At 50.1% G+C, this 18,598-nt stretch overlaps 1 protein-coding gene across 7 annotated transcripts in view; it reads left to right on the top strand.

Annotated features, from left to right (window-relative positions):
* LOC116950549 (guanine nucleotide-binding protein G(I)/G(S)/G(T) subunit beta-1-like) overlaps positions 1-18,598 on the top strand; it is a 57,425-nt gene that overhangs the window by 30,330 nt on the left and 8,497 nt on the right. For 6 of the 7 annotated variants that reach the window (XM_032968417.2, XM_076072841.1, XM_032968418.2 and 3 more), the window contains exons 2-9: positions 1,506-1,636; positions 3,058-3,096; positions 5,452-5,558; positions 8,777-8,840; positions 11,314-11,476; positions 12,507-12,573; positions 13,616-13,817; positions 17,592-17,808. In XM_032968417.2, the coding sequence (XP_032824308.1) occupies positions 1,580-1,636; positions 3,058-3,096; positions 5,452-5,558; positions 8,777-8,840; positions 11,314-11,476; positions 12,507-12,573; positions 13,616-13,817; positions 17,592-17,808 (916 nt within the window). In that variant the 5' untranslated portion in view covers positions 1,506-1,579. Of the gene's footprint in view, positions 1-1,505; positions 1,637-3,057; positions 3,097-5,451; positions 5,559-7,467; positions 7,532-8,776; positions 8,841-11,313; positions 11,477-12,506; positions 12,574-13,615; positions 13,818-17,591; positions 17,809-18,598 lie in introns of all 7 variants that reach the window. The other variant, XM_032968420.2, reaches the window with a different exon arrangement.

Raw genomic sequence — 18,598 nt, 5'->3', positions numbered from 1 at the left:
TGTTATGTATGCCGATGATCTGGTAATTGCTGCTCACTCAGAGGAGGAGATGGAGGCACTGCTGCTGAACCTGGAGCTTGCCACTAAGAGGTGTGGGGCCTTACCATCAGCCCCACCAAAACGAAGCATCTGCCTGGGTATTTTGTACCATCGGACACTCCACCCCCACAACTCCCAATTGGTGATAGGGCAGTTGTGGAGAGAGTGGAGAGTTTCCCATACCTGGGCAGTGTGTTCATCACCGGCTCCGGTTTAACAGCAGAGGTTTCACTCTGAATCAGTCAAGCGGCATTATCTTTTCATCGGTTGCGTAACGCTGTGTGGGAGCTACCTACCTGGTCTGTCGTTCTGCACGAAGCTTCAGGTCTTCTCGGCCACAGTCATTCCCTCCCTTCTCTACGCTTACGAAACGTGGACCCCCCAAATGGAACATCTTCGCCAGTTAGAAACATTTAGGCTGGCCTGTCTACGATCCATCCTGGGTTTAACCAAACTGGATTATGTGAGGAGCTCACAAATCCTTGAAAGATCTGGACAAGTCCCATGAGTGAGCTCCTCCGGCAGGCAAGGCTGCGATGGCTGGGTCATGTAGCCCGCATGCCCAATCACCGCATGCCTAAACAGCTTTGTTCGGCCGGATCGCAGGCTAAACGAGCGCAGCACGGGCTAGAGAAAAGATGGAGTGATGTGGTACAGGAGGATGTGGAGCCGAGTGACCTTGCCGATGACCGGTACCAGCAGTGTCAAGATCGGCCTCTGTGGAGGAGGCTCGTGAAGGACGCTACTGGGCATTTGGGGGCAGTCGCCCTCCAACAACAACGGAGGGCGGAGGAGCGACGCTCCCAACAATGAGCGGAGTGCCGGGTGGCTAAAGCACAGCAAGTTGGCACAGTAGGGGGCACAGGTGGTGTATCAGCCAGTCATCTGTCAGTCGACCCATGGCATCTGGTCTGCCCCGTGACCTGCCAGCGGGCGTTCGACACTTCACGTGGCCTCAAGGTGCACATAGCCTGGCAAAAGCGTCGTGGTGACGTCACCGCCACTTATTGGTGAATGGCGGTTGTCCAGTGGGCGGTGACAACTCGCCACTGATGCTAGCCGTGACCGAACGATTTGGTCAAAAGTGCAAAACTGAGCTGTTTCCTGGTTATCCTTGACAGTATAAGTGTGGTGTTAAACCCGCCACCACCAAGACAGCCAATTCGTAAGGTTTGTCACGTAAACAAAACATGTCAATTAATTACTACTTCAGCAACACATCTGTGTTTTGGAGAGTAAACCCTCAATTGACACTTTGCGTGACAAACCTTGCAAATTGGCTGTGTCGGGTGGTGGGGGGTTTAACGACACATCTATGCTACCTAACCCAAAAAACCTTTATTGATAAAATTGGTCGCGAAAGCCTACCTGTTAAACTATCCTTTACAGGTTGTCGATCGTTCAGTCAATCTCCTTGTCTACCTTGTCCCCCCCCCCCCCGCCCGCCTTTGTCTCCCCGCCCACAGGAGGAAGTGAACTTGGCGAGCTTTTGAGGAGAGCGTGACACCCGTGACGACTTGTGGAGAGAACCGTGGCGACGATGAGCGAGTTGGACCAACTCCGCCAGGAGGCAGAACAGCTCAAGAATCAAATCAAGGTGCATGCTCGCACACACATGGTGTTGTGGTTTTCTTGTAATAATAATAAATATTAGTTTGCTATTGTCGCCATTCTTGAGCGAAACGGACGGCCACTCGACAACCTCTTGTGCGCCATTGCGACCTTCGTAGGTGCTCGCCAAAAGCACTTGCATCAGCAGGCCGTGGGGGGGCTACACGGGGGAATCTTTTTTTTTCAGTGCCAGTTTTATTGCCGCTGGCACTATGACGCGTGTGCGGCGACGTGACTGAGCGGTAGGGCCATTTGCAGTTCGTTGCAGAGGTTTGCGGTTCGAGCCCAGCGGCTGGCTGGCTTACCCTGGTTAATGCCGCCGGTGAATTTAACCGCGAAACGGCACCGCGCTAGCGCGACCAGCGGACGTTGAAGATCCCGTGACGTTATTCAAACAAAAAGATCTGGGCCCACGTGCGCCGGCGTGACGGTACAAAAAGAGGTGCACAGTAGGTGGTAAAATCGCATGGCGACATCGCCTCAAACTGGAAGACCTATTCCGCACCTACAATTTAGCACGGTTGGCTACGTACGGTGCGAAAGAAGTTCTACATATTTGAAACGAGCACCTTCATGACAGCCTTGCACAATGAGAATAGCGCGAATACCAAATATACAAAATTATTATTATAGCCCCTTCATCTCCTCCGTGTTGTTCGATGCCCCCTTCTCGTTGCCAGCGATTGCTTGCGTCTGCACCGCTGGGCCTCATGTGGCTTATTAGCACGTACCCACTGAGCCACGCCGCCCCCCCCCCCCCGTTGCTTTGCTCCTACTTCCCCCCACTCTGCCGCCTCACCCTCTCCTCCCTCCGTGTGTACAAGTCCTAAGAGCCACTCCCCCCCGCCCTCCCCCCAACAGTGGCGTCTCGGCACATCGTGATTCGTTCCGTTCCGCGTTGGGTTTTTCTTCCATTTAGTACCAAAATTTGTTTTCGTCAACTCGTCGCTTTCATTTTATTTTGTGTGGCTGATGACTAAGCAGCATGACAGTGACTGCTGTCCACCCACGGCAGGCCGAAGTTGTTACCGACAGTGACCAGGCTGGACTTACGGATTCTGAATGAACACGCAGCAGACGGAGATGGGTTCGGTGGCCGTTACTGAGACACTCCGGTACACAGAAGACCCAGTCTAGTAATTGGCTACATTTAAACAAAAATTCCTAGAGTTCACCCATTGGCTGACCTGTTGGGGGAAAACTTTCCCGCTCTTTGGGCTCAATCCTGCTTGGCTTCTCAGGCCCAGTAAGGTGGGGTGCATGAGCATGGTAACGACATAGTAGTGACATGGTGAAAGAGCGATGATTAATTGCATTGAGTGTCTTCATCTTTGTCGCCTGCCTACTTTCTGCCCTCCTCTCATCACCCGATCCTCTCAACTCCCCACCCCGTCTCTTCTCCTGCAGGATGCGAGGAAGGCGTGTGGAGACACGACCCTCACCCAGGTATCAAACTCGCACCACATGGGGGGGTGCTGTGGTTTATTGTGTTGGAGGTGAAAGTTGTGGAAACGATGGGTAGTGAAAAAATGATGTTATCATGCTCATTTGGATGGTGGTGGTAGGTTATGACTGTTGGTGTTGTTGGAAGTGATTGTTTCAGATAGAGATGATGTTGTGGAGGAGGGTCATGTCTCTAGTGGAAGTGGAGATAATGTAATAACTGCTGGTGGTGGTTGCGGTAAAAACTGGTGGTAGTAGTGCTGATGTGGTGGTGATACCTGTTGTGGTGGTGATGGTAATAACTGGGCTGATTGCTGTGATGGTTGTGTGGATGGAGGTGCTGATTGCTGTGATGGTTGTAATGATGTAGGTGATGTGGGGAGTGGTAGTGTAGCGGTTCGCGTGTTGCGCAATGAATCCGGCGACCTGAGTTCAATTTCCGTTCATGGCCAACGCCAGTAACGATATTTAAACCGGTCCTGGGCATCTCTTAGGTCGACTCAACCTCAAATGAGTGCTCGATGCGGAAATGTTGCCATTACGGAGATGGTGGCTAGGCGTGGTGCTGTGCGCTCTGTCGGCCTTCATTGGTGCTTGCGAACAGCACTTGCCCCAACGGTGTTAAGGCTACACGGGGGAGGGATTTGTCTTTGTGTTTTAGTGTGGCCAATGCATGCGATAGGCGTTGGTGCCAGGCAATTCACACGATCCCTATCCCAGAATTGCACTGTGCTTAATGAAATCGTTCACCATTCCAAACGGCATACATAATTAGAATCTGCTTCGTGTCCAGCTATTATATTCGGTAGGCAAGAGCCAAAGCTTGCCATCTAGTGGTGATCCTTGAAATCACCGCTACAATTCCCGTTCTCTTTTATGGAGACTCGGATACCGCTATCGTAAGAAATGGGATTCTACGCACGGTTCCTAGGCTGTTGGGGAATCTCTTTTTATTTCACTGGTTGAAACCAGCATCTCCGTTTAAGTGAATGGAATTATTTTTGACAGCCCAATTAAAGATAATCTCTTAGAACTTCCCTTTGATTTGAATAGAGATGCCGGTATTGCCATTGACATTGGTTGTTGGTACTGGATGACCATGCTCGACTATTCTAATGTTTGAATCCCATGCGGGTGATTGGAGACGTTGACATGGGAATTGCCCATAAGAAGGAGATGCCACGGTGGCGAAATGTTAACTCCCTGGCCTGGTATGCATGAGACCGTAGTTTCGATCCCAACCCTGGCACCTGTATATTTGGAGTTTGCATATTTCGCCTGTGGTCGTGTGGATTTTTCTCCAGGTCCTCCCGTTTTTTCCCCTCCACATTTTAGAAACATACGTTTTCGAGAATTTGGCTCCTATAAACTTTCACATTATAAGCCACTTCGTTGAGACGGGTCGCTTTTTAAAAAGAGCTTAGCTGGTGAAATAAAAATAAAAAAGTTCAGTTTTCGTTCAAGTATTGTGATTCCTGACTTTCGTGACTGCAGGAATTAATATTCTTGGGTCTTTCGGTAAAGTCCCATAGATAGGGTCAAAGATAATAACAAAAAAACTATGACGTTTCGATCGCAACACAAGCAATCATCATCAGGAGAAAAAATATCTCTTTTGATGACGATTGCTTGTGTTGCGATCGAAATTTAGTTTACTTTGTAATTTTTGTTATTTTCTTTGAACCTATCTACGTGACTTTACCGAAAGACTCAAGAATAATTGTGATTCCTGCAGAAGTTATCGGCAGTGGAATTGTGGGATTGGAATGGGTTTCTTGCTGGAATCCCCTAACCAGATTGTTACTGGCTGTGGTGTAGGTGGTGGTTGTGGTGGGATAGTCTGAGAAGGTGCCGAGGAGCACTTGCAAATAACTTGGGCGGGCAACTCCTCGCTTGCTCACGCTCAAACGAAGCATTGTTGTTGCCGGGTCAAAAGGAGTAGTCCCCCTCCCTAAGTACTGGGTTAGTGCGGCCAAGATGTTCGCAGTTATGGGTAAACACTGTTTGCAGCCCGTTTCAAAGTAATGGAGGCCCCCCAATGTGACCTGCGGGACCTGAAGTTGTGGGGCTGTTGGTTCTCCAGTCAGAGGTGGAGGCCACGATTCGGGTGGGTTTAGACGGTCGACCATTTTCACAAGGTTGGGTCAGGGCTTGGCAGTGGTTGCCACGTTTTAGAGAGCCCGACTGCATTTGTTCATGAGGGAGATTTGTCACACAGCGAAGCAGCCTTGCCTTGCCTGTCGCCTGCATCACTCTTGCAAATGTCCTGATCGCTTTTGAGTTCTCGGCCGGTTAAGTAAAATAAACGCGAGCCTCTGCCTGACTGGCTGTGTTCGATCCTTACCCCGCCCCTCCCAGATCACGGCCAACATGGATCCCGTGGGTCGAATCCAAATGCGGACACGACGCACGCTGCGTGGACACCTGGCCAAGATCTACGCCATGCACTGGGGCTCCGACTCGAGGTGCCACGGCCGCTCCCCCGTGTGTGCGTGTCTGCGCGCGTGTGCCGTGCCGGCCTTCGTAGACGCTCGCTTTAACAGCACTTACGCCTCGACAGTCTGTTAAAGGCTGCGTTTGGGAGCATCTTTGTCTTTGCATGTGAGCACCTTGCTCCGCCCCTGTGTCCTGTGGCCAGGGTTTCGTGTCTTCTCGCTGCCTCTCTTGCTCCCTTTTAGCTACTTATTTCTGTCCTGGGTTATCATCTCCACGTCCACTGCACAGTTCTTAACCATTGTTCACAGCTTTAAAACCACCGCTTTGTCGGGGCCTGTCTTTTGTTCTCCAACCTGATGCTTCCATATTCGTTCAACGTTCCTTCCGTTATGGATTTACCTCCTCGTAACATTTCCCCCCCTCGCCATCTGAGTTGACTTTCTTCCAGCTTGTCTGAGATGGGTACACCTAAACGTAAGCGACTTGTCCTCCGTCTCTCACCATCCGAGTCCACTTTCTCCCAACTTATCGTGAGATGGGCACAGCCACTCTTGCCTTCTTCGTCATCCCTTCATTTGTGGCCCGATCTAAATTTAAAAATAATTTCTTTAGAACTCGTGTTTTTGGTTTGTTGTCCTTCTCCCGCACCTCCAATTAGCACGGTTGGCTACGTACTGTGTGTAGAATTCTACATACGAACGATCCAGTCTTGTGATCCCTCATCCGTCTCGCCACCCTCCTCTCTCTGATGCACATATTCTGCTCCTCCCTGGGTTTTAAGAGTCCCAACATTTAAATCCGTATGTCAAACCTGGTCTTGTTTTTTTCTCTTGTACAGCTGACTCTCGGTTATCCGTGGGGAACATGGTGTGACTTGTGGATTAATCACGCTCGCAAAAAATGTAAATGTACGATTTAATTCGTGCGCTGGTGTAATTGTTGGCTGCTCCTCGCTCGTTAGTGTCTCAGCACCCACGTTACAGCATATGCCGTCGGCAAGCAAGTGATTCGATTTACTTGAAGAAGCTATTTTTTTAAAACGGAAGACGACTTCACCCCTATTCTAATTGGGTAAACAATCATTTTAGCCCAATTTGTATATTTTGCATAATTCGTTTGACTTAATTCATCGGGGCCACCCCGTCCCCATTATTCCCAGTAATCGAGCGTTGTCAGTCAACTTTTATTTTCTGCCAACCTTGCTTGGTCTTGTGTAGGGTACGAGTTGTTTACGTTCTCGGGAGCCCCAAGTGTTTTCACATTCGTTTTTTCTCGGGTCGCGCCACGTGGCGTTCTGCTGCGCGTGCCAACCAACGCAAATTTATTTAAAACGTAAACCGGGAGAGGCGTGCAGCACGACCGTGAAAAACTTTGCAGTATCATCTTGAGCGTTGTGAGCAGAGTGACCAGCGGGCGAGTGGCAGCCTGAAATTGATGAAGCGTGGAGTGAGCGAAACCCAATTTTAATAACTGGTGTGGTTGTTTTTCCCCATTCAAGCATGTTGCGCGTGTGCGTGAGTGTCGCATGGCACAGGTATTCCACATTTCCTGTCCTGAAGTTTTTTTTCCCCGAGCGATGAGAGCAAGTGTTGTTTTTTTGTTTAGTTGGCGTTGCTGCGCTGCGTGGTTCTTTGTGAATCTCCTCTTGGCAGTCTTCCCCCCCCCCCACCCTCACATGGCATGGAGCTTCAGCTGCTGAGAGAGCGAGATCTTGAGTTGCTTTTACTCTTGCTTCAAGCTGCTCCGTAGACCAAGCTAACTCCCCGCACTCACTCCGTAATCATAACAGCAGTGGTCGAGTCAACATTTTCTGTTTCAGGTTGAAATGAGCCTCAGAGCCATTGTGTGAATGTCGCGAAGGCGCAGTGGGTGGTGTTGCCGAGTATAACCGCGTGCAACGTGTGCGTGCATTTGAAATGTTTTCCCCACTGTGTCCAGAAACCTTGTGAGTGCCTCCCAAGATGGCAAGCTAATTATATGGGACTCGCACACTACCAACAAGGTAGAGTGTTTTGCCCGAGGTTTGCTTTTATGGTTTCATTTATCTTTATAAATGAAATCTTTCTCCAAAGTCGAAGGCACGGGGTGGGGGGTTGGGGGGGCGTGCCGGGAGGCGAAAAGGGCCAGCATCTTCGAAGGTCGAAGGTCAAATCTCACCGTCATCTTCCTGCACATTTTTTCGGTCGTCGAGGCGAAATCGCGTTCGTTTGTTAACCGGCCAAGCAGCTTCCCGGTACGTTTTTAGCGTTTTCCCCGGCGGTCTCGCCCAGCGACCGCGGTTCTCGACATGGCGCAAGAATCCACGTGAGTGCCTCACCCATCGTGTGTACGCTGTCAGTGGCAGTGCTCATTGTGCGTGTCCGTGTCCTTCTTTTGTTGGTCTTTGCCTTTTCGCTTGTGCACGTCTCCTTGATGCGCTCCTGACCCCAGGATGGGAGATCGTGTTGGATTCCGTTTCGCGCATTCCTCGATCCGTTTTTTTTTGTTCGTCTCCGTCGTTCCTTTATTATTTGCTGTCACTTTCTCATTTGGGAGTCGTGGTCTGTTTCCATTTTCAGCATGGCGCGGGCGTGCCACGAATCGCCGTGTATTTGTGCTAATCGCTCGCTTTTCATTTTTTTGTCATGTTTAATCTCAGGTTTGTTTGTTTTGTTTAAGATCACCCCCCTCTCCTGGCCATGCACCATTTATTCTTGATGTTTTTTTTATATCTCAGTTCCGCGCCAAAGGATTAAGCTGCAATGGTTTTGCGTTGCATGAGGTCTTGGCTGTTTTTTTGTTTGTTTCATTTTTGTCTAAACCATCTTTGGTGTTTTTTGTTTTTGTGTTTGTCTGTGCGCGTGCATTTTCATCGCTGCATGCAAACGCACCTTGCTTTGCGGATGACACACGACACGCAACATGAAATGCATCATGCCCAACACAACGCGTACACAACACTCTTTATATATGACCACACATATTCATCATGCAAAACCATATCCACGATTTCCATTCTTTCACTACGCATAATTCATCATGACACTTAAACACAACGATGGTACCACATGCCCGTAACTGTACACGCACACACTACCCATAACCACATGCTACGTACCACACACTCGTAACCATATGCACACGTGCCCCGAACACTCGCACGTACCCACTCATCACTCGCACCACTCTCATCCCACACACGCGCCACACTCGTAACACACGTGCATACACGTGGTGACACACATGCATGTGCACGCTACACATGTAGACTGTTAGTGAGCGCCTCCCAGGACGGCAAACTCATCATATGGGACAGTTACACGACCAACAAGGTACGCTCTCCTGCCCGCGCGCCCCGCCTGCCCGCTCGCGTCCCCGGCGGCTCGTTGCGCGTGAAAAATGATAGCCCGTTGATTTTAAACTTTTGAAATGTCGAATGGAACTCTTGAATGATACCATTTGATTTAAGTCGTTGTATAAAAATGTTAACCAGTGGGTATGTATTCCGTTGCATCCGTGTATCCACACTCATGTGCATGGAACTGTGTGTGTGCCCGTGGGTGCGTAATCTGTTTGCATCCGTATGTGTATAACTGTGTGTGTGTATATAGGGGAGCGGTAGTGTAGTGGTTAGCGCACTCTGCTACAAACCTGACAACCCGGGTTCGATTCCCACTCACGGCCAACACCAGTGGCTATTATTAGAACCAGTCCTGGGCCTCCCCTAGGTCGAGTCAGCCTCAAATGAGTACCTAGCACAGTGTGTAAATATCACCTAGGGAGACAAAGGTTGCCTGGCATTGTGCCGACCACCCACCCCCTCGTGTATCGTGCCGGCCTTCGAAGGTGGTTGCTAACAGCACTTGCCCCAACAGCCTGTTAAGGCTATACGGGGGATCTTTGTCTTGAGGTTTTGTCCACAACCCTTCTGTGTATATCTGTCTGTAACCCTTGTCTGTAACCCGCCTGTGTGTATATCCCTTTTGTAACCCGTAATGTGTGTGTACTTTTCTAACCCGTGCGTGTATATCCCTGTAGTGTAGCAGTTAGCGCGGTAGTGTCGCGGTTCACGCACTGTGCCAGGAACCTGGTGACCTGAGTTCGATTCCCGCTCACGGCCAACACCAGACACGATTAAATGAACCGGTCCTGGGCCTCCCTTAGGTCAACTCGGCCTCAAATGAGTACCTGGTGTGATGTTTAAACATCGCCGCTGGAGAGACAAAGGCGGCCCGGAATGGTGTTGGCCACCCACCCCCACGTGTGCCGTTCTAGCCTTCATAGGTGCTCGCTAACAGCACTTGTCCCAACAGACTGTTAAGGCTATACGGGGGATATTTGTCTTGTATACCCCTGTTTAACCCTTGTGTGTGCGTGTGTTCCCCTTGTTGTAACCTGCGTGTGTGTATACCCCTGTTTAAGCCTTGTCTGTGTGTTCTTGTGTACCTCTGTAACCTTCGTGTGTGTGTATTCCCCTCTTTAACCCTTGTGTGTGCGTGTGTACCACTTTTGTTACCTGTGTGTGTACCCTGTTTATCCCTTGTGCGTGTGTACCACTGTTGTAACCTGTGTGTGTGTGTGCCCTGTTTATCCCTTGTGCGTCTGTACCACTGTTGTAACCTGTGTGTGTGTACCCTGTTTATCCCTTGTGCGTGTGTACCCCTGTTGTAACCTGTGTGAGTGTGTACCCTGTTTATCCCTTGTGCGTGTGTACCACTGTTGTAACCTGTGTGTGTGTACCCTGTTTATCCCTTGTGCGTGTGTACCACTGTTGTAACCTGTGTGTGTGTGTACCCTGTTTAACCCTTGTGCGTGTGTACCACTGTTGTAACCTGTGTGTGTACCCTGTTTATCCCTTGTGCGTGTGTACCACTGTTGTAACCTGTGTGTGTGCCCTGTTTATCCCTTGTGCGTCTGTACCACTGTTGTAACCTGTGTGTGTGCCCTGTTTATCCCTTGTGCGTCTGTACCACTGTTGTAACCTGTGTGTGTGTGTACCCTGTTTATCCCTTGTGCGTGTGTACCCCTGTTGTAACCTGTGTGAGTGTGTACCCTGTTTATCCCTTGTGCGTGTGTACCACTGTTGTAACCTGTGTGTGTGTGTGTGTACCCTGTTTAACCCTTGTGCGTGTGTACCACTGTTGTAACCTGTGTGTGTGTACCCTGTTTATCCCTTGTGCGTGTGTACCACTGTTGTAACCTGTGTGTGTGTGTACCCTGTTTATCCCTTGTGCGTGTGTACCACTGTTGTAACCTGTGTGTGTGTGTACCCTGTTTATCCCTTGTGCGTGTGTACCACTGTTGTAACCTGTGTGTGTGTACCCTGTTTATCCCTTGTGCGTGTGTACCACTGTTGTAACCTGTGTGTGTGTGTACCCTGTTTATCCCTTGTGCGTGTGTACCACTGTTGTAACCTGTGTGTGTGTGTACCCTGTTTATCCCTTGTGCGTGTGTACCACTGTTGTAACCTGTGTGTGTGTACCCTGTTTATCCCTTGTGCGTGTGTACCACTGTTGTAACCTGTGTGTGTGTACCCTGTTTAACCCTTGTGCGTGTGTACCATTGTTGTAACCTGTGTGTGTACCCTGTTTATCCCTTGTGCGTGTGTACCACTGTTGTAACCTGTGTGTGTGTACCCTGTTTATCCCTTGTGCGTGTGTACCACTGTTGTAACCTGTGTGTGTGTGCCCTGTTTATCCCTTGTGCGTCTGTACCACTGTTGTAACCTGTGTGTGTGTGTGCCCTGTTTATCCCTTGTGCGTGTGTACCCCTGTTGTAACCTGCGCGCGTGTGCGTCCCACGCAGGTACATGCGATCCCCCTGCGCTCGTCCTGGGTGATGACCTGCTCGTACGCGCCCTCCGGTAACTACGTGGCGTGCGGCGGCCTCGACAACATCTGCTCCATCTACAGCCTCAAGACCCGTGAGGGCAACGTGAGGGTCAGCAGGGAGCTGCCCGGCCACACGGGTGGGTGCTCGCTCGGGTACACTCGCTCGTCGTGGACAAAGGCAAAGGTCCCCTGTGTAGCCTTAACAGATTGTTGGGGCAAGTGCTGTTAATGAGCACCTGATAAAGGTCGGGACTGCACATGAGGGGGTGGGTGGCCAGCACCACGCCTGGCCATCTTTGTCTCCCCAGTGGCAATGTTTACACACCGTACTAGGTACTCATTTGAGACCGAGTCGACCCCTGGGGAGGCCCAGGACCCGTGAGCGGGAATCAAACTCCGGCTGCCAGGTTCATAGCAGCGCAGCGCACTTAACCGTAGCCCTATACAGTACATACACACATTCATATACACGCACAGCCTAGACGCCCATATTATATACGCACTCATACAGCATCTACACATACTCATCATCTATGTGTCTATACCCTTACCCACCCATTCTATATACACACTTGTACACGCTGAGCCTATACACACTAAGACAGCCTTAAACACAAGTGCTCATACACAGATATATGCCAATAACTAAATAAACTAAAACTAAACCTTTTTTTATCCTACCAGATAAGGCCCACTGAGCTTTATATAGCTCTTTTTCAGAAGCGACCTTGTCACAAATTATAGCCCCATGAAGTGGCTTTTCAATTGGAAATTTATAGCAGTCAAATACTCAAAATGCATGTTTCTAATAGGGAGGGAAAAACCGGAGGATCCCGGCAACAAATCCACGCGACCACAGAGAGAGACACGCAAACTCCAAATGTACAGCACCTGACCTCGTCCGATCTTGGAAGCTAAGCAAGTTTGAGCCTGGATAGCGCTTGGTTTGTCGTCCGCATGCCACTGACAGAGTGTCGTAGAGCTTGCGTGGGCTACGCTGTGGGCTGCAGGGGGCGGTGCGATGAGATTTAAGTCTGATCCGTGTGTAAATTGCGCTGAAACACGCCGGCGTAAGGAGGGGGGCGGCTCTATCGAACAAATCCATTCTCAAGCGCATCGTTTCCCGTCGCCGGCAATCTTGACGCACTCGGGTTCCCCCGTCGCCAGGTTACCTGTCTTGCTGCCGCTTCCTGGATGACAACCGCATCGTGACCAGCTCCGGCGACACCACATGGTGAGGGACCGCGCTGTGCACGAGTCGACCCTCGATCGCTCGATCGCCATCGTGTCCTCAATACAACCCTCTTTCCCCTGCCCCCTCCACGACCATCGCCATCACCGCCTAAACATCGCTACGGATTCGTTCACCCGAGCCGCTGACCCTCGGCAACATGACACAACAACGGCAACAGCGGCTGCCGCCGTTCGCTACTCTGTGACAGTGACTTCACTGCAGCGCTTGTGCCAGGCTAGGTGCACTTAGAGGCCATCAGGTGAAGTGTGGAAGACTAGGGTGAAGTGTGGAAGGCTCACTGCTGGCAGGAGGTCACGGGACAGACCCAGGTGCCATGAGTTGACTGACTTGGATGGCTGGAAAATACATCACCTATACTCCCCTTTGTTTCAACTCGCTGTGTTTTCAGCCGCCTGCCCCTCTGCTGGTTGTTGTCGGGGGCAGTGGCATGGCCCAGCGGTACCACGTCTGCCCCCTTGCTTGCAGAGGGTTCATGGCTCAGATCCCGCAGGCCGTCTTGGTTAAAATGCCGCGGTTGTACTGAACGTAAAAAAAATACAGCTCCATGCCATCTTCTTTATTGGACATCGACGATCCGGCGACCATTGTTCGATAAGCGGCCATTGTGTGCCTACGTCATTGTCCATTTTAGGGAGCCAAAATGTTTAAATAACAGCGGAATGCACAGAAATGTCGACTTTATTTCCCAAATGCGTTCTTCATATTTTCTCAATGCAGTTTTCGTTTGGAAAATCGTGCGAGTAACTGGTCACCTCCTTCCAAGATGCCCGGCCAGCATGTAAGAGAATATGCCAAAATACTCTGTTAGAAGGGATCTATAGTTCTCTTCTAGCAGGAAGGCTTTTCCGGCAGCATCAGTGTGAGCAAGAAATAGCCGGGACTGTATCTATAAATGAATCGCCCTGTGCATTTCCAAAATTGTCAGCCTCTAACCAGCACGAAACTTGCACATCTCCCTCTCCTTTCTCCCCACGCGATATGCCCCCTCTCCCCCACCGTCGCCCCCCCCCCCTCTCCCCAGCGCGCTGTGGGACATCGAGACGGGGCAGCAGACGACGGCGTTTGTGGGCCATTCGGGCGACGTCATGAGCCTGGCCCTGGCCCCCGACGGCCGCGCGTTCGTGTCGGGCGCCTGCGACGCCTCCGCCAAGCTGTGGGACGTGCGCGACGGCATGTGCCGGCAGACCTTCTCCGGGCACGAGTCCGACATCAACGCCATCTGCGTGAGTCGGCGGCGGCGCCGTCACGGCCACGGCGGTTCCCATGCGGGGCGGACGATTGTTACCGGGCGCTCTCGCGATCCCCTGGACAGTCTTTAGTCTTAAATCGGCAACTTTCCCGTAGGGCCCGATTTTTAAGTGGTTGAGCTGGCAAGCCAGTCTATTAAGCGAGCCTCTGTTTTTAATATTATTACTTTACCGAAAAACCCAAAGAATATTAATTCCTGCAGTCACGAAGCGTAAGCTTTAAGTCAAGATTTAACCGCCTCTGCGGGGAGGGTTTCCACACCAACTATTTGATCTTTTAACAAACTTCGAGACAAGAAGGCTCATCTGATCGAGTAGCTCACTTTTCTGAAGAGATGCCGCAACACTAAGGTAATACCGATCGCCTTGACACTGACTGCTGCTGCTGTCACTTCTCCTAATGCTAAACGGATCTTGTTCAGGGCTGGCCTAGCTCTGATCTCAGAGAATAAGATTGCTCCGATTTGAACTGGACAATTTTGACAACTCTCTTGAAATCGCACTTAACATTGAGAGAAAATGTCTGATTGGAAACATGTAGACAACATGACAGCCTCTTCAGCCACCTGAATGTCAGCTAAATGCAAAGATAACCTGATTTCCAAGTTCAACCTCCTTTCCAAGAAGAAACCAGATCCACACATTAAAAAGTTAGACGGTGACAAGATTGTTATCAGAGTAACAATCCAAATTCCGACAGCCTAAAATCGGTTCTAGCTAAAGGGTTGAATTTCGCAGTCACCCCTAAAAACATCCCTGTTGATGATATTATTGCCCAGGTCGACATAGCCCTTAAGGGTTTGGGACACATTCCTGCAGACGTGGCAAGATCGGAAATTGCTGCAATCCTCAAACGCTAAGACACCTATTAGCAACATCAGTAAAGATGAGCGCTTTGAGCTTTCTCAATTAAAAAAGAGAGATGACATCGTCATCCTCTCAGCCGACAAGGGCAATGCCACTGTCATGGAAAAAACCACATCCAATAATAACATTCAGGACCTACTTAATGATGGTAGCTATACCATATCAATAAAGATCGCACCAACTGCCTTGTTGCGAAAACCAACAATATCACTGATTCGACATCTTTAATTGAACCAACCAAGCGGCTTTCCTTAAAACCCTCTGCTGCTAGACCACCCAGATTTTATGGCTTACCAAAAATCCATAAAGAAGGTGTACACCGCTTCGTCCTATCGTCTCCACCATTAACTCACCCACCTACAAACTGGCCCGATTTCTGTCCGAGACCTTACAACCATTCACTGGTAAGACCGCTTCAGCTGCTTCAGCTGTACCGCTTCAGCTGTACGTAACTCAGCTCACTTGGTATTGTTAATTAAAGACATCTCACTATCGCCAGGTGATTTGCTTGTCAGTTTCGATGTGGTTTCTTTGTTTACCAAAGTTCCTGTGCCTGACACCATTGCAATCATTGAAGATTTGGTCCAACAAGGACTGAATACTAATGTACTGGCCCTGGTTAGACACACTGCTTCACCAGCACTTACTTTACCTGGAATGGAACATTCTACAAACAAGTTGAAGGTACCCCAATGGGTTCGCCCTTATCTCCAGTTGTAGCCAATGTTTACATGGAGAAACTTGAGACAGATGCCATCCAGGCATCCACCCTACGTCCATCCTTGTGGAAGAGGTACGTAGATGACACGTTCATCATCTGGCTACATGGCCTACCAGCTCTGGGCCATTTCTTCAACCACATCAATTCCATACACCCAGCCACCAAATTCACCATGGAGGTGGAAAAGGATGGCAAATTTACCATTCTTGGATGTTTTAATCAAAAAGAGACCAGATGGCTCAATGGGACACTGTCTACAGGAAAGCCACTCATATGGTTGCCTACCTAAAACCTGACTCCCACCACCATCCATCTCAGAAGAATTCCCTCATCAAAACTCTACACCATAGAGCTCGATGTATCTCTGACCATCACGACCGAACCAGTGAACTGGAACACGTACACCAAGCCCTCAAGATTAATGGATATTCAGACTACACAATCTGTAAAGCTATCACCCCAACCGTTGGGAAAGAACCAAATAACCATCTGAGGACCCAATCAAAACCATCACCTTGCCATACATAGCAAGGGTCACCAAAAAGATTTCCAAAATCATGAGCAAACACAAGATGCAGATTCGATTTAACACGGGACATAATATTCGTGATCTGATCCCATCTGTGAAGGACATGCAATACCCCGGCGTCTACAAACTAAGCTGTGTCTGCGGCAGTAGTTACTCTGGGGAAACTAAGCGACATGTCTTGGACAGTGTTCGTGAACATGAGGCAGATCTGAAACACGGTTGGACCAATACCTAAGCCGTGGCTGATCATTGTTTTAATGCTGTGGGCACACACGAAATTTATTTTTCCAATATGAAGGTACTCTGCACACCCACTGGCTATCAGCAAAGATTCGTTCATGAAGCCATCCAGATATATAAACAGACACAATTTCAACCGAGAAGATGGGCACAAACTGTGCAATCATTGGAAGGACGTTATTAACCAGTTTAAGTCATAACTGGCGATGATGTTCCCAGCCTACCACCTTCTGATGTTAGTTGTTTTTTTCGGCTCTCTGATTTATTTTACATAAACAGATTAAATCACTAACACAGCTACCTCGCGTGCCATCCTCGAGGCTACTGCTTCACGATCTTCCATTAAATGCTAATCTCTCACGTTAACATAGCCACCTTGGCGCACTCGCCGTGAAGGAGTCTTGGCGATCTTGCATTGACATGCTAATTTTTTGCCTGGCAGCTCTGATTGGTGGAAAGCCCACCACCGCCGCAGTCACTGCTCACCACTGGCATTGGCATTGGCTGCTGACATTTGGGCTACGCCCATTTCAAACCTTTATAAGTAGTTGTCTTTAGAAGCTAACCCGACTTCCTGATAACGACGACTTGTGTTGCGATCGAAACGTGATATTTTTATTATTTTTTCTTCTATCTACGTGACTTTACCGAAAACCCCAAAGAATATGAATTCTTCCAGTCACGAAAGCTTTAAGTAAAGATTTAATATTATTTATTTCATGAGTGGGGCAGTCTGCAGCTTTAGGGCCAGATAAAGCCCCCACCATGGCTTCATCTCGCATGGCTCACAACCACATGAGGCCTTCTGCTTCTCAAGGGCACAGAGCTGATTATTATCCATAGCTGCAAGTCGCCTCTTAACCGCACTAAACGGCTACAAGAATGGAACGTATCAACGGCACTTTTTAATTTTGGTTCCGCGCTCGGCCACATTTTGTTAAGTTGTTCGATGCATACAGTCCCTAACCTAGCAGTTGGGGGAAGGACTGCGTTGACATTCTCCATCATCGCGTTGACACATGATGTGCTTATGTTTCTTCGTCTTGGAGAGCCGTAGTATCGCGGTTAAGGGCGCTGCTCTGCACACCCGGCGACCCGAGTGAAATTCCCGCTCGCAACCGATAACGGCGTGCGACATGTATTTGAACCTGTCCTGGGTCTCATTTAGGTCTACTGCCTTCAATGAGTACCTGGTGCGATGTGCAAACATCGCCACAGGGGAGACAAAGGTGCGGTCGCGTGCTGCTGGCCGCCAACCCCCTCGTGTGCTTTTTTTTTTTCCCCGTCGCCATCGTAGGTGCTCGCGAGCAGCACTTGCCCCGGCAGTCTGTTCAGGCTGCACGCGGGCGAGGGTTGATCTTTTGCCTTTTGTTGCGCGCGTGGTGTGGTGCAGTTCTTCCCGAACGGCAACGCGTTCGCGACGGGCTCCGACGACGCCACGTGCCGCCTGTTTGACCTGCGCGCCGACCAGGAGCTGGTGCTGTACTCCCACGACAACATCATCTGCGGAATCACCTCCGTGGCTTTCTCCCGCAGCGGGCGCCTGCTGCTCGCCGGCTACGACGACTTCAACTGCAACGTGTGGGACGCCATGAAGGCCGAGCGCGCAGGTGCGACACAGCACCGACGTCGCAGATGAATGATCGGCAGTTTTTAAAAAAAATCGCGCCAGGAATCGTGCCGGAATGTCTTGCGGCGGTGTTCTTTTTCCTTTTTTTAACCCAGTCAGAGATTTCCTCCTCGCATGGGCATTAAGGCGGTGCACGTGCCTGCTTCATTCATCCCCTGAGCTAGTGAGGGGGGGGGGGGGGGAGTTGGATCTATCCACGAGACAACCGTTGTTGCCTTCCCACCCCACAAAGCGGTACTCGTTTTATCAATCCCAACAGGGATGTTGGGCTGAGGTCTACCGACCAACCATGGATATGAACTCGCGACCTCCAGATTTGCGGGTTGCTTGCTCTGCTGGCCGAAGTCACCTTGTCAGATTTCTAGCCCAGGAGGAGGGGCGGGTGGGGGGACAACTGAATGGGCAGCTGTCGCTGTGCGGCACCGGTGAACGGGAGCACTCGCTTGCAAGTCGGCATGAGTCTGCTCCGTAGGGGGCGATGTTGCTTTTTGCTAATCCATGCAACTGCTTGGCAAATAAATATAATTTGGGCCATGACACCGGCACACTTGACCTAATCCTTATTTATTACCGCAGCATATTTTAACGTCCACCCTGCGGCGGACGCAGAGGTTTATTTTTTTAAAGGTCGATAGAATCGCGGTATTGACCAAGGAGGGTGGCCTGCTAGTTTAGATTCGGTGCTCGTCTAGTCGGCTTCCTTTTACTTTCACTGTACTCTGAAGCTGGCCTGGCACTCCCCCCCCCACCGTGCCCCAGAGAGCGATGCG

The sequence above is a fragment of the Petromyzon marinus genome, chromosome 39 (genome assembly GCF_048934315.1).
Source record: "Petromyzon marinus isolate PM22_M1 ecotype Great Lakes invasive population chromosome 39, UKy_Petmar_22M1.pri1.0, whole genome shotgun sequence".
Lineage (NCBI taxonomy): Eukaryota > Metazoa > Chordata > Hyperoartia > Petromyzontiformes > Petromyzontidae > Petromyzon > Petromyzon marinus.
The sequence above is the reverse complement of the archived record's forward strand: the minus strand, read 5'-3'. Positions and strand labels throughout refer to the sequence as shown.